Source organism: Manacus candei, unplaced genomic scaffold, assembly GCF_025592945.1.
Source record: "Manacus candei isolate 608988 ecotype Guabito, Panama unplaced genomic scaffold, ASM2559294v1 h1tg000028l, whole genome shotgun sequence".
Taxonomy (NCBI): domain Eukaryota; kingdom Metazoa; phylum Chordata; class Aves; order Passeriformes; family Pipridae; genus Manacus; species Manacus candei.
This window is the reverse complement of record NW_026138076.1, coordinates 9,021,360-9,034,146: the sequence shown is the minus strand read 5'-3', so window position 1 is coordinate 9,034,146 and position 12,787 is coordinate 9,021,360. Positions and strand designations below refer to the sequence as shown.

Genomic DNA, 12,787 nt, shown 5'->3' with positions numbered 1-12,787 from the left:
ATTACCTTCTCTTTATATGCCTTGGTTGAAACAACCTCTCTCAGCAAAAACAGAATGTTGCCAGCGTAACTTTCACCAACTTTCATTGCTTTAAAATTGCTGCAATAAAAATTAAATCTATAGTAGCTACCATAGTAGCTCTCAACTCAGAGTAATATAATAAATACAGTCCATGAACTCCTTGTGTAGATGAGGGGAGATGTACCTAGTAGGGTGTTTATTACTTTAGGAATACATTCTCTCTGCTGCTATTACGTGTTGGTACAACTTGCTATGCAGCATATTCCAGCATCTACTAATTGTTGTTTACTAATAGGGCTAATTTACCTACAGGGCATTTTCTTTTCTGTTTTATGATGTCCAGAGATTATTGAAAACCACCAACACAATCTTACCATTCATTATTAATACTGAAATCTTAAGTTTAGGCTTAGAGAAGGGAGGGAATATTTGGCTTATGGTTTTACTGCATCTGCCCTAAATGGCATTACTAATTTTCTGTTGTTGTCATCGTCATTCCAGACGCTGCAATCATTAGACCTACACATTGTGAGTAAAATTCCAGTCCTGACATGACACATACCTGGTATTCAGTTCACTTAAAATTCTTAAGCATGAAGAAAGAGACATAGAGGAATAGAAATGGTGACAATAGATTTTTCCTTATAAGATGATAGCAATAGAGCAGATAAAAATAAACTCTCTGCATGTTCCCTGAGCACAGTGTAAGAAATAATGGGCCTGAATTGTAGGAAAGGAGAGTTAGGAGACTATTCATAGATACTCTTGTAGGATGGAAGACGAAGACTCCTCCCTCTCCCATCAAAGAAGTTTATGCAAAGAAGTGTGTTGGAGACAGGGGAGGAAAGGCAGAATAAGTCTGTGCCTGTCCAGCTGTTTACAAAAGATGGTGACCAGTGTTACTTGTGAGCAGAGTCCCAGTTACTGACTCTAGTTTGTCTTGAGTTATGAGCTGTTGCTTTAGTGGACATATGGCTCAAGCCAACTGTAGGCTCCTTGGACTATACAGAAGGTCACTCTTCTGGTCTGAGCTATTTCCCTGCCTCTATCCTGCAGAATACTGGGTGTGATACCAGGTTCTGTCTCTTCCACTACCTCAGCCAGGCAGGTGTCAGAGATGTATATAGTTCAGATATTTTACAAACTTATGATATTAATTTGTTTGATTTTGAGTAATATGTATGAGATTTTTCCCTATCTGGTACTTTAAGTATTTTTGGAGTATCTCCAGCAATAGGAGTTCCTCTCTAAAAATCTTACCATGTAGCAGAGAGATCTTTTGAATGATCTCTTCAGTGTGTTTTTGTCTGTGAAAGGCAATACAGAGTTTGGTATATAAATTGTGTGTCTCTAAGGTGAACCAGAGGAATCTCCCTCAGAGGTATTGCTAGTTCTTCAGTGCAATCTGTCAGAAGGACAGAACTGCTGCAGAAACCAACAAGAGAATTTTGAAATATCAGAGTAAGAAGTGAAATCAAGAACATTTAAGGAAGTTCCTCTTGTTACATCTCCTTACTGGGAACAGGTAGAGAAGATAGACAAGTGTAAACCTGTGGACATAGACTGTATCCATTATGTATCACATACTGTACTCTTCATATCTCAAAGAATAAATACATGAGCATTCTATTTACAGAGTGGGAAGAGGGTGGAGGAGAACCAAAACATCTCATGCTTTTGTGTGTTTAAAATTTACAAGTAAAATTATTTAAGAAACCAATTTGTCATTCAGGAGGAGTCATGACTATGGATTATGAAGAGCGAATAGCTGATAAAGTATGTTCTATGCATCCGTGTCACCTTGTTCATCCAGCTTCACTTACTATGAACTTCACTGGCTGGTCAGAGTGTAAAAATTAGGAACATTATTTTCAATCTCCTTCAGCTGTAGCATATCACATGTTTATATCTAAGCTTCTACAAAAGCTTTCAAGATTCCTGGTTTGATAATTAAAGAGGTTCCCTGATTGATATTAATTTGTCAGGCTGTAGTTTCAGGACTAATTTCATCTGATCTAAGTATGGGCTGCCAGAAGGGGTAGTTCTGTCTTCCCCCTCAGTACTAAAGAGGAAAAAGAGAAAGAGGTCTGTTTCTTCTGTCAGAAATAGTGCTCTGTTCCAGCCTGGCTGAAATCTAACCCATGGAAAACATAAACCAGTGCAAAAATAACAATTTGTTTTCAAACAAATTGCAGTTTCTTCCTGTGCTGGCATAAGGGTCAGGGAGAGGAAGCAGAGCTGGCAACAGGGGCAAGGGGACCAGCGGAACCTCCCTTTTCCTACATTTAGCTCATCATAATCTGAACTGCAATCTCATGTTTCCACTGCATTTAAAAACACATTTACTGTCCCTGTTGTGTTGGTAAAATACACAGATATCTATTTATTTCTATTGACATACCTATTTAATAGTTCCTTGTGGGACAGTTATACCGGTGCTTGGATGCTCTCCCCAACTGGATATATTTAGAGCAATGTAATACAACTTTATGCTACTATAATATTAAGAACCTCTGATTAAGTTATTCCCCAATGTTTTAATTAATGCCATTCTTCCAAAACCAAGGGCTACAAAAGGATTCATTTTAAAATAGGTTTAGTTACTGCAGCTTGTGGGTTATCTGTTAAAGCAAATAAAGCTCTATAAAGTTATCAGCAATGTGGATAAAATAATGCAAAGTTCACTCTGCATTTCTCTCTCATAAAATTCTTCTTTCCTTGCTGCCCTGGCGTCTCTTGTCTGTCTACTCACTGTTCTACAAGTTTCCCTCCCTGTCTCTGATTTTGTGGTTATTTGAGAGCTTAACTTCAGGGGGGTGGGATGGGTTGTTGCTGCTGTGGTACAGAAGCATGAAAAGCAGGTATTTTTAAGGCAGATCCTGATGGCAGATCCAAGTAATGCAGGCCCAAACAAATTCCAAACTGCCAGAGCCAGCTTTATATCCCCTACTCCTTTGTAGTTGAACATGGGCTCTGAACCATGGATTTAGCTAAACCAACTGTGGTTTTCTTGTGCCATCCCCCTTTGCTCTTCATAGGCCAGTAGGCTGAACCCAAAATATTATTTTTAAACTACATATCCATGAAGAGTGAAACTCTTTATTCTTCAGACCTGCAAAAAATTAACTGCTTTGAAAGTGTTCACTGAGATAGTGTCACATGGGATGGTAGTTTCCTATCCTCTTATATCTGTTCTTGTTTTCATGTGTTACATCTCTGCTCTCTTGCATTTTTCACTTGTTTGATCCCTTTCAACTGAGTGGGACGCTCGCTATCGTTCTCCTTCCTCTCTGTAATTTATTTCTTTCCAAGCCTGGATCACCTTCGTATTTCTCCTGTTGTCTCTGGGTCTATTTTGTTTGGAGCAGATGCTCCCCCTGGTGCTCTATTTTGTAGTGTGCAACATAGTACAGTCAAAACAAACTGGATAGGTTTACAGTTATCTAACAAAGCGAATTCCAAGGGAATGAAGGAAATTATTATCGAAAATTAATTTTTTTATTTGGAATTTCATCTATTCCTGAAATTAACAGCAGCTTTGAGTAATTTCTCCATAATAAAATTCAATAAATTGTCAAGAAGCCTTTTCTAAAAATCTAATCTACTAGCGGTAGCAAACCCTGAGGGAGACTGAGTTGAAATCAGTTCTTCCCCCTCTGTTTCTTCTCCAAAACTCCCATGCACCACATTGTTCCTACAAGGCCACATGCTCGGAGAATGTGCTGCAAACTGACTTAACCAGCCTGTTTTTTTTCATAGACCTTATATCCGCCAGTACAGACTTGTAGCTGCTTTTGTATTCTTACAGCCCAGTTGTTTGACTGTAAATTAGCCCAGTGATTTCAGGGAAATAAGGTCTGCCTGCTCTGTGCAGTTTTCTGTCTTCCTTGGGATTTGAATTCTTACAGGTTTTCTCATACAAGTGCTCGGGGCAATTTTGCTTCTTTGCATTCACATTCAATCAATTCAAGGCACGGAAAGGTCGTTGCTAATGCTAAAACCTGTTCCATAAACCTCCTCCATGGTCTGGTTAGCACTGAACTCCCACTTTGGCAAAGCATAAAAAAGTGAGCTGTTCATGAAAACACTACAGCAGCACGAACTTCTGTAGTTAGTGTTTCTCTTAACTTCCTCAATTTAATTTAGTATCACAGATGATGTAGTGCCTGTCGCAAGCCTTGAGTTTCCTCTCGCGCCACAAGTTGGAAAGTTAATCTGTTAAGAGTCAAAAAGCAAACAGGCAGAATGCAAATATAGTTAAAGTGTTATTGCATATAAGAGGTCGTAAAATCTGGAAGGTCTCGGTGCTCAGGGTCTGACGAAGGATCGCACACAGAGCACCGCTTCCCACTCCAACCGCACCGTGCACTGCCGGGACTGGGACTCGAACCGGTGACGAGAGGGCGGGTGTTTGCCTGTGCGCATGCGTACCGCCGCCATGACGGTCACGTGGCCGGCGGGGGGGGGTTTGGAGATGCTGCAGCTGCTGGAGAAGCTCCCGGCGGGACGGGCCCCCGAGGTGGGTTCTCCGCGGCCCCGGGCGGGGAGGGCGGTGTTCGCCGCGGGAAAGCCCCCGGCGCCTGTAAGCGAGGCCTGGCCCGCCGGCGGCGCGGGGCTGCGGAGCGGGACCGCCCCCTCCCGCCAGGCCGCGGTGGTGGAGGACGGTGGTGGAGGACGGTGGTTTGGGAGACCAGAGATGCCCACAGGCTTGGAAATCAGCACTTGGAGCAGCTGGTTGCTGTGCAACCTGGCCATCCCGGTGCAGAGGTGACTGAGGTGCCTTTGGCGTGGCAGCTCCGCTGCTCAGCGGTGCTGTGTAGTTGTGCATGCCAGTTACATCCACATTCAGGGGGAATCTGAATCGTGCTGTGATTTCTGTGGCCGAACTTCGTGAATTGACTGTAAGGCAGAAGGGGGGACAGTTCGCATTCAGGGACTACCTCTTAAAGACTTTTTAGAATGCTGCATTCGGGAAGCACTGAGGGAGTACCCAGTGGATGGAAGGGTGATAACTGAATTGCTTGATCAGTCTCATAGCTGGTAGATTAACTGTGATAGAATTATATTCTCAAGTTATGTATCACATTGTTTCAGTTCCTTCATAAAGTAGTTGATGGCATATGTGGCCGTGCATATCCTCGATACCAAGATTATGGCACCGTTTGGAGCTTGTCAGAGTGGATGGAGGTTTTAGAAGAAACAATGGCCTATTTCAAAACTGCAGTTGGCAAAAACATATCTGATGAAGAGGTAAGGGTTCATCACTGGTTGGCTTTTGACTTTGAGAGATCATACTGGAGTGATTAGTTTTGCAGTCTGTTTAGTCCTAAAATATTTTTATAGTGTAGCATTTGAATAGTAGTGGATTAAGCAGCATTTAGAAATACACTGCTAAGACTTTTAAAACAAAAAGTGAAATTGATGCTGGTTTTTGGATATTTGTTAAAATATTGGTTTAATCACTCAAATTCGTATTTTGAGTACCACCAAATTAAATCTGTTTAACTTAAAATATATACCTGTAAATAATACTGTTTTCTAGCAACAGAACCAATTTACACTCATTTGGCTTTCTTTGTTCGTTAGTACTGCGTTAAAGTGGTTTAAAATGTTGGCTGTATGTAAATAATTTGGTTTTTTAAATTTGACAGTGAATGGAGGACCATGTGGTGCAGGCACTATAATTCAGGGTATTCCAGTATGTACGAACTTTGCAAAAACTTGTTCCATTATTAGAAATCTTAATTCTTACTTTTTGCATATGCCTCCCATTTTGACTGCCTGCTAGTAGCCAGGTCGAAAGCACATGTGTAGCCATAGGAAGTCCGTACGTCGGTATGGCTGTTTCAGCTGAGCTAATGTATTTGGCCTGCACTCTGATGCTGAGAGACTTTTAGAGCGAAACCTGAGTTATTTGTGTGTGTGATTTTGTTTTGATTTTAGGGTAGCATCTAAGAAGGCTGATAAAACCTGCATTCACTGTCATCTTTTAATTTAAGTGAGAAGAACGTTATTTTTTTTTTTATATCTTGTTGTGGTAAGCACTGACTCTTAACTATCAAACACAGAGAGCAGCCACTAAAGGCAGCGTAAGAAAGATGGGGCTGTGCAGTCCAGTGTAAGAGCTGTCAACTTGGATATCTAGAGCACAGCTATTGCAGGTGATACATGTTATTTCTGTCGTTCATAATTTAAGCAATCACAGTTTTTATTATTTTTGTAGGCTGCTCAGCAGATAAGTGAGTTAAATTCAGACTACCAAGAAGCAATCACAAAATGTCTGAAGGGTAGAAAGGAAGAAATCAGGAATGCCCTAGTGGAAAGCGTAAATGGAATCTCTTCTGCCCAGCTGCAGGATTTTGACTGGCAGTTAAAGGTGAGAGTTGCCTTAATGTTGTTTGAAAAAAATGTTCTACAACACAGAAGTAACTATTGATATAGTCCCCCTCGGCCTGTCCCCTCTGGAGTATGGTTCAATTTCTATAAATTCTACACATCAAAGACTTGCCAGAAATTTGTATAAACTGCAAAAGTAATTTTTTCATTTGTTTTATTTTGGTTTTGCCCTCCTTTCTTTTAAAGCTGCAATATCTCTCTCTTTGCTAAAGGGACACATTAGGTGCTATTCAGGAAGACCTGAAAGTTTTGTATGCTTTTATGATTTTGGGGCCTGAATAAAGCGTATTTTGACTCAAAGGAAGAAGAAATATTTACTTAATTTTAAGATTAGCTGAGTGATCCAGGATGATTTTTCTTGACTTTTTAAAAATTTTTAGTTTTTGCAATAAACAATAATTAGTTTGAAATAATTTATGTTTAGACTTACTGTTTTTGTGGTAAACCAATGATAATGGTGTTGCCTAAAGCAGGATGGTGCTGAAGACAGCTGGTTTAAATTAAGCTCTATCAAATACTTTAAAATAAATTACTTGTACTGTTTATATTTTTAGTTAGTCCCTGAGAACTGTTAAACGGAGTTGTAGAGCTGTTGAATAGTTTTCCATGTTAACAAGTGTTAAATAGTTTTGGCAGCAAAGAGCCTTGGAAATCAAAGAGTAATGCCCAAAACAGACAAGTTTTTGCAGGAGCCAATATGGCATCATAACATGCTTTGGATGAACTGTTACTGAGGTTGTCCTCTTGCTAACTGCATTTACTGCTGACAGAAATACAAACTGGACTTATGTGAATTCTTGGGGTTTTTTTATGACTTGTTTTAATTTTTTCTTCTGAAGGATTTTTTGAGTTTCTTTCTATTTTGCAATGCAAATTTTTGGTACATGTCTGAACTACTATATTTATTTTTCTTAAAACCACTTTTTTTTACCCCCTTGAGCTGATTATGATTTTTTTTGCTTGCCATGATTGAACTCTACCAAAGACATTGTGTCTTCTCTGCTGTATCACATTCTGTTCTCTAAATAGATAAGATAGTATCTTGTACTACCTTATAGTATATATAGTGTATATATATGTACTATAAGATAGTAGCTATTATATATAGACCTATAGTATTATCAACTGATCTTTGTTTTTAATACACTTTAAAAGCCTTATCTGTGCTAGAGTGGGTATAATAGGAAAAAAAAGAAGCAAGCACGATTGGTATATAGTCCTCTTCATCAGTGTTTGTCAAATAGGATCTCTGACAAACAGTGTTTAATCAGCTGTAGAGAGTGTTGAAAAACACATGAAAGTGCCCTCTTTCTCCTAACTGCCCCATTCTGTATGACCCTTCTTGTTGAAAACCAAAACAATCTGAGTATGGTGATTTCAGAATTCATATACTTCATTAAAGAGCCATGATGAAATGTATCCTTTCTTTTTACCTATATTATCAAAATGTCTCAGCCCAGTAATTTTAACAAATTGTTTTTGAGAAGCGTATTGCTATGAAGAGGGTATTTTAGTATTTCAATATATTGTTGGTATTAACAAACAAACAAAAATCCCAATAACAAGGAGGAGGAAAAAAATCAAGACTGCTGAAATGACTTGTGAGAAGTTAATTTTGTTATGCTGATATTTGTTCTGGTAGCACAAATTGAATTTAAAGTGCAGGTGTGTTATTATGAAAGAGTAAAAACTTACTGGCTCCACCTTACACTTTATTGTTGTTTTGTCAATCTGCGTAGCTTGCTCTTTCCAGTGATAAGATCTCCATGCTGCAAATGCCACTCCTTAATCTTGATTTGGATGTGAGAGAAAATGGTGAAATTAAGCCAATTTCTATAGAGATGAACAAGGAAGAGCTGCAGAACCTAATAAATGCACTGGAAGCTGCTAATAAGGTAGCTTTTACTGATATAATTGTTTGTTCCCGACTTCTCATGTACTGAGTTTATTTTAAGCAAAATTCGCAGAATCGTAGAATAGTTTGGGTTGGAAGGGACCAATGAAGGTTGTCTTGTCTGACCTCCCTGCAGTGAAACAGGGACATTGTCGACTAGATGCAGGGGTGGGGCATCCACCACCTCTCTGGGCAATCTGTTCCAGTGTTTCACCACCTCCACTGTAAAAAATTTCTTCCTAATATCTAGTCTAAATCTACCTTCTTTTAGTTTAATACCATCAGCCCTTTCCTATTCTGAAAGATTAGCAAGAATTCTAGTGTTCCCTCAGCTTCGTAAATTGTCAGTGTCTGCGTGTGCATATGGGACAATTTTTTGGTTCATAGTGAGTCCTTTAATTTCTATGACATAGTAAATCAGGAAGAAAGTTACAAAGATTCCAATACAGTAACCCAAGAAGAAAATTTCAAGTGAAACAATAAGGTTTCACTTGAACTGATCTGTGACACTGGAGAATCTCAGATTTCTTAATAGGAAAGACTAAGGAAAATGAGGATTTGAAGAAAATAGTGTTCTAATGAAATTACAGCCCTTAACAGCTTTCAAAGCTTGCTTTCTTCTGCATTTGCTTTCCTACTAAACTACATAGTAGCTTGTCATGAGCTCTGCACTATGCAAACAAGGATTTTTCCATGCCAGATTTAAATCCCCACAAGGTATGGGATGTTATCATCTCCTTACTTAGTTTTATGTGCGCAGAAGGAGGAATCCACTTCAGAAATGATCCCTGATCTCTGCTTTGTGCAGAAGGAATCTCACTGGACCTGGGCATTGCTATTCTACTTTGTGACTACAGGCAGCTGAGGAATGGATTGCGTGCAGGAAAGGGTAAAGAAAGTTATTGGAAGTGATAGTTGTGTGAGGTTGTAAAAGAGAGCTGAGAGAGGGATAGTGTGCTTTTCAGAGCAAAGACATGGTTATTCAGTTGCATATTACACTGAAACAGAAAGCAAAAAGCTGCATTTCATAGACTGGTTAAGTTTTGGTCTTATCCAACTTTAATCTCATTCCTTTCCTTTTTTTTTTGAAGGTTGTCCTACAACTGAAATGATGGAATTCAGATCATCAACAGTATCTGCTAGTGATGGCTCCCCAGTTGATTTGGGGGAAAAAAATGTATTCTCTGCAAAGCGAAAAGTTGTTGGTGCTGTTGAATACTAAAGTGAGAAGGCTGCTATGACTTGTGACCAAATAAACTACTAATCCTTTGATAAAAGTAGTAAAATCTTGTATCTGTTTGATCAAAAATATGAAAATCCAATGTACAGTTGCTTTTAGTACTGAAGATTTATAGACCTTTGGAAAAGAATCACTTATGACGTGCCATATTTGTTTTGGTTAAACTTTGACGATGACCACACAGGTGCCTAGTAAAACTAAGGCATCTTACTTGCATACTGTGTTACCTTATCTGAAGTGCCATGATAATAACATGAGAGAGTATTTGTAGCATTAATATATTTATATTGTAAATATGGAAAATAAAGACCTGCTTTTGTGTGTGAATAATTGCAGTAATTTTTTTCTTGATTTACTAGTCACTAAACTCAATCTTTCTATATGCTGGGGAAAATCACCTTAAAAACAAAACCACTGTAGAACCACAGAATAGCTGAGGTAGGAAGTGAGCTCTGAGGGTCATCTTGCCCAACTTCGCTGCTCAAGCAGGGTCATCTAGAACAGGCTGTGCAGGACTGTGTCCAGATGACTTTTGATTGTTTTCCAAGGATGGAGACATCAGAACCTCTCTAGGCATCCTGTTCAGTGCTCAGAAGTTGTGGAAAAAGCACTGGATCTTTATTCAGAGTAAAGTGTGGCATTTTAGCTTTGTTTTTATATCTTAGTTGATGGCATTTCACTTAATGTTTTCAAAAAGGGGCACAGTGCTGGAGAGGAACTGACCTATGTAGACGGTGAAAAAGATATTTGGAGCTTACCTAATACAGCAGGTAAATCCTGCTCTAAATTTTCCTGAAACCAGATGGAGTTTGGATTGTAGTTACAAAAGTTAGAAGCCATAATACCAGAGAGGGATACACCAGAAAATCTTATGCGTTCTACTATTTGTTAAACCATTTTTCCATATATAAAGAGCAAAATATCTGTAATGCTGACATAAATGCTAATGTGTGGTTCTCATCATGTGTGTCTATACTAGGCATGTTTTGTATATATAAAAAAAGCAAAGTATTTATGACCTACTTTCTTTGTGGTTTCAAAACTGAAGACCCTTCTTGAGTTTCTTCCACTATATTTTGTTGTGCTGTAGGTTTTCATGTAAGCAAAGTTTAAAATAATACATTCATACAAGGAATTGGACTTCAGAGTACTGGTCTGAGGAGGAGGAGGACAAGAAACTCTCTTGTAGAAAGGCTCCTATGAAAAGGACTTTAATAGGCTTCATGAATAGGAAACCTAAATACATATATAACTAGGATAGAAGTTTTGTGGGTCAGAAAACATTTTTGAAAATGTGTATCTGTGTAAAATATATTGTTTCCCTTTTATTTGGTACTGGTACATTTAGTCAGGTGTACATGTTCAGTCCCAGCAACTGAAGAAAGATCAGAAATGTGGAGAAGTGGATAAAGAATTGTAAAGATGAGAGACTGAAAAATGCATCTTACAGTGAAGGGACTGCAATCTCTAACAGATACAGCTTGATCATAGTCTTGAATTTCCATACACAACAAATTTGATAATGGATCAGATAACAGAAAAAGACTTTGTATAAGTGGTACGAAATTCAAGCTAAAAAATCAGATTGGAATTGATAATTGCTTAGCTTTTCTAGAAATCTGAAAAGAGTTACTGCAGGTTGTCCAGTAGCCTGTTCAGGAGCATGCTATTTTTTAATTGTGAGTGTAAGGAATAAATTTGTCATGTCTATTTCTTTTTTTATAGGCGTATTTGTATTGACTCCACTTTTTCCTTTCTTCTAGATCTAGTTGCTTCACAGGAGAATATGGCCTTATGTGTTTAAATGCTTCATGGATTGTATGATGCATACTGAAGCTGTAACTCTGCTTTAGCTTTCCTATGATAGGCGTATGTTGCTAAAAGGCTTTTGTAGAGAAAAGAGGCTTTATTTTTTGGTAACTGATTTTTATTGTTGCCATGCTGTTTTTATCATTTAGGATGGAAGGACTGAAAACTACTTTTATTTACAGTAGCAGAACCAATAAACAGCCATTTATTTCATACAAGTGTACACTATCAAGTTTGGGATGTCGTTTGGATAGAAGACACTTATTTGTGTGCTGATCCACTGACACAATTTATAGATGTAGCGGATACTTAGAAAGTCTGTACTTTGAAGAATATTAAGGTGGTTATTTAAAACTTATTCTGTAGTATGTTGCTGAAGAGAATTTTGTGTTGCTACCTCTTAGTTTTCAGAGATCAACTTTTCAAAAATGCAGTAAGTTCATCAAAATAGTTGTGTTTTCTCAATAATAAAAGGCCACAAATAATAACTTCCATTTTCACGTTCAACTAGCGAAACTTGTATTGCAAAATCTGCCACATTGCTCACTGATAGAAAGCAATTTTTAAAAATGTAGATGGTACTTTAAATATTTCTGACTTTTTCTTAGTGGTAAAGTTTACATAGTTTCATTTTAAATTCTATAGCAAGTTATGTAATGATGGCTTTACAATTAAGGGTATGGGGTCGTTATTTAGTCATTAGTATTGTCCTATATTTGTCCTGTCCTTTACTGCAGCACTGAACAGAAAAGACTGAAAAATAATTTTTCAATGATTTTTTGCTTTAAAAAGAAGACAAGTTTCTGTTACGATGTGACAAGACTAAATATGCAATTATATGCTTTTTTTGTAGGTGTTAGACTTTATTGAAAATCTCAGTATTTTTTAATATAATGATAAAAGTTATGTTTCTAATAGGGGACATAACAACACTGTATGACTGGCTAGAGAGGGAGAGGAGCACCAGTTGACGAGCAGTTGAGAACTAGCAGCTAAAACATGATGATCGTGGAATTGCATTTGAATGTGTGGAATTGCATCCTGACCTTACATCACTAAAGAGAAATGAACTGTACTCATAAGGCACAAAATGACCTCCAGTAGGTGACCAGGAACAGGACTAAAGAGAATGGAGAAGAGAGTTTGCTGCTCTGTACTTTGTACCATCTATCAGAAAATGTTTTTTTTTCTGTCTTTGCTCAGAGAATTAGTTACTTCTGGAACAAGCAAGGTCTCCAGTTGTGACAGATAAGGCATTTGTGGAGACTGTACCAGGCCACATTGATGCAAAAAGCTAGAGATTTCACAAACCCCGTTATACGGGTGTCAGCTTCAACATACACTTCAAGGAACGCAGGTAGACCCAAGCAGGTAGCAAACAGGACAAATGTACGCATCTAAGACAAGCTCGTGGCCAGGAGCGCCTC

The 12,787-nt window shown here is 38.3% G+C and overlaps 1 protein-coding gene across 1 annotated transcript; it reads left to right on the top strand.

The window, feature by feature from the left end:
• Window positions 1-4,451: 4,451 nt before the first annotated feature.
• On the top strand, window positions 4,452-9,881 carry COMMD8 (COMM domain containing 8). Its single transcript, XM_051790118.1, has 5 exons — window positions 4,452-4,540; window positions 5,116-5,271; window positions 6,245-6,397; window positions 8,157-8,312; window positions 9,403-9,881. Exons 1-5 carry the CDS (start codon window positions 4,460-4,462, stop codon window positions 9,421-9,423), a joined length of 567 nt encoding a protein of 188 aa, XP_051646078.1. The 5' UTR covers window positions 4,452-4,459; the 3' UTR covers window positions 9,424-9,881.
• Window positions 9,882-12,787: the final 2,906 nt, after the last annotated feature.

Bases quoted from the DNA above. Each gene is read 5' to 3' on its own strand.
- COMMD8 (XM_051790118.1), top strand. From the start codon at position 4,460: ATGACGGTCACGTGGCCGGCGGGGGGGGGTTTGGAGATGCTGCAGCTG. The intron at 4,541-5,115 runs GTGGGTTCTCCG...ACATTGTTTCAG, and splicing joins CGGCGGGACGGGCCCCCGAG to TTCCTTCATAAAGTAGTTGA. The intron at 5,272-6,244 runs GTAAGGGTTCAT...TTATTTTTGTAG, and splicing joins AAAACATATCTGATGAAGAG to GCTGCTCAGCAGATAAGTGA.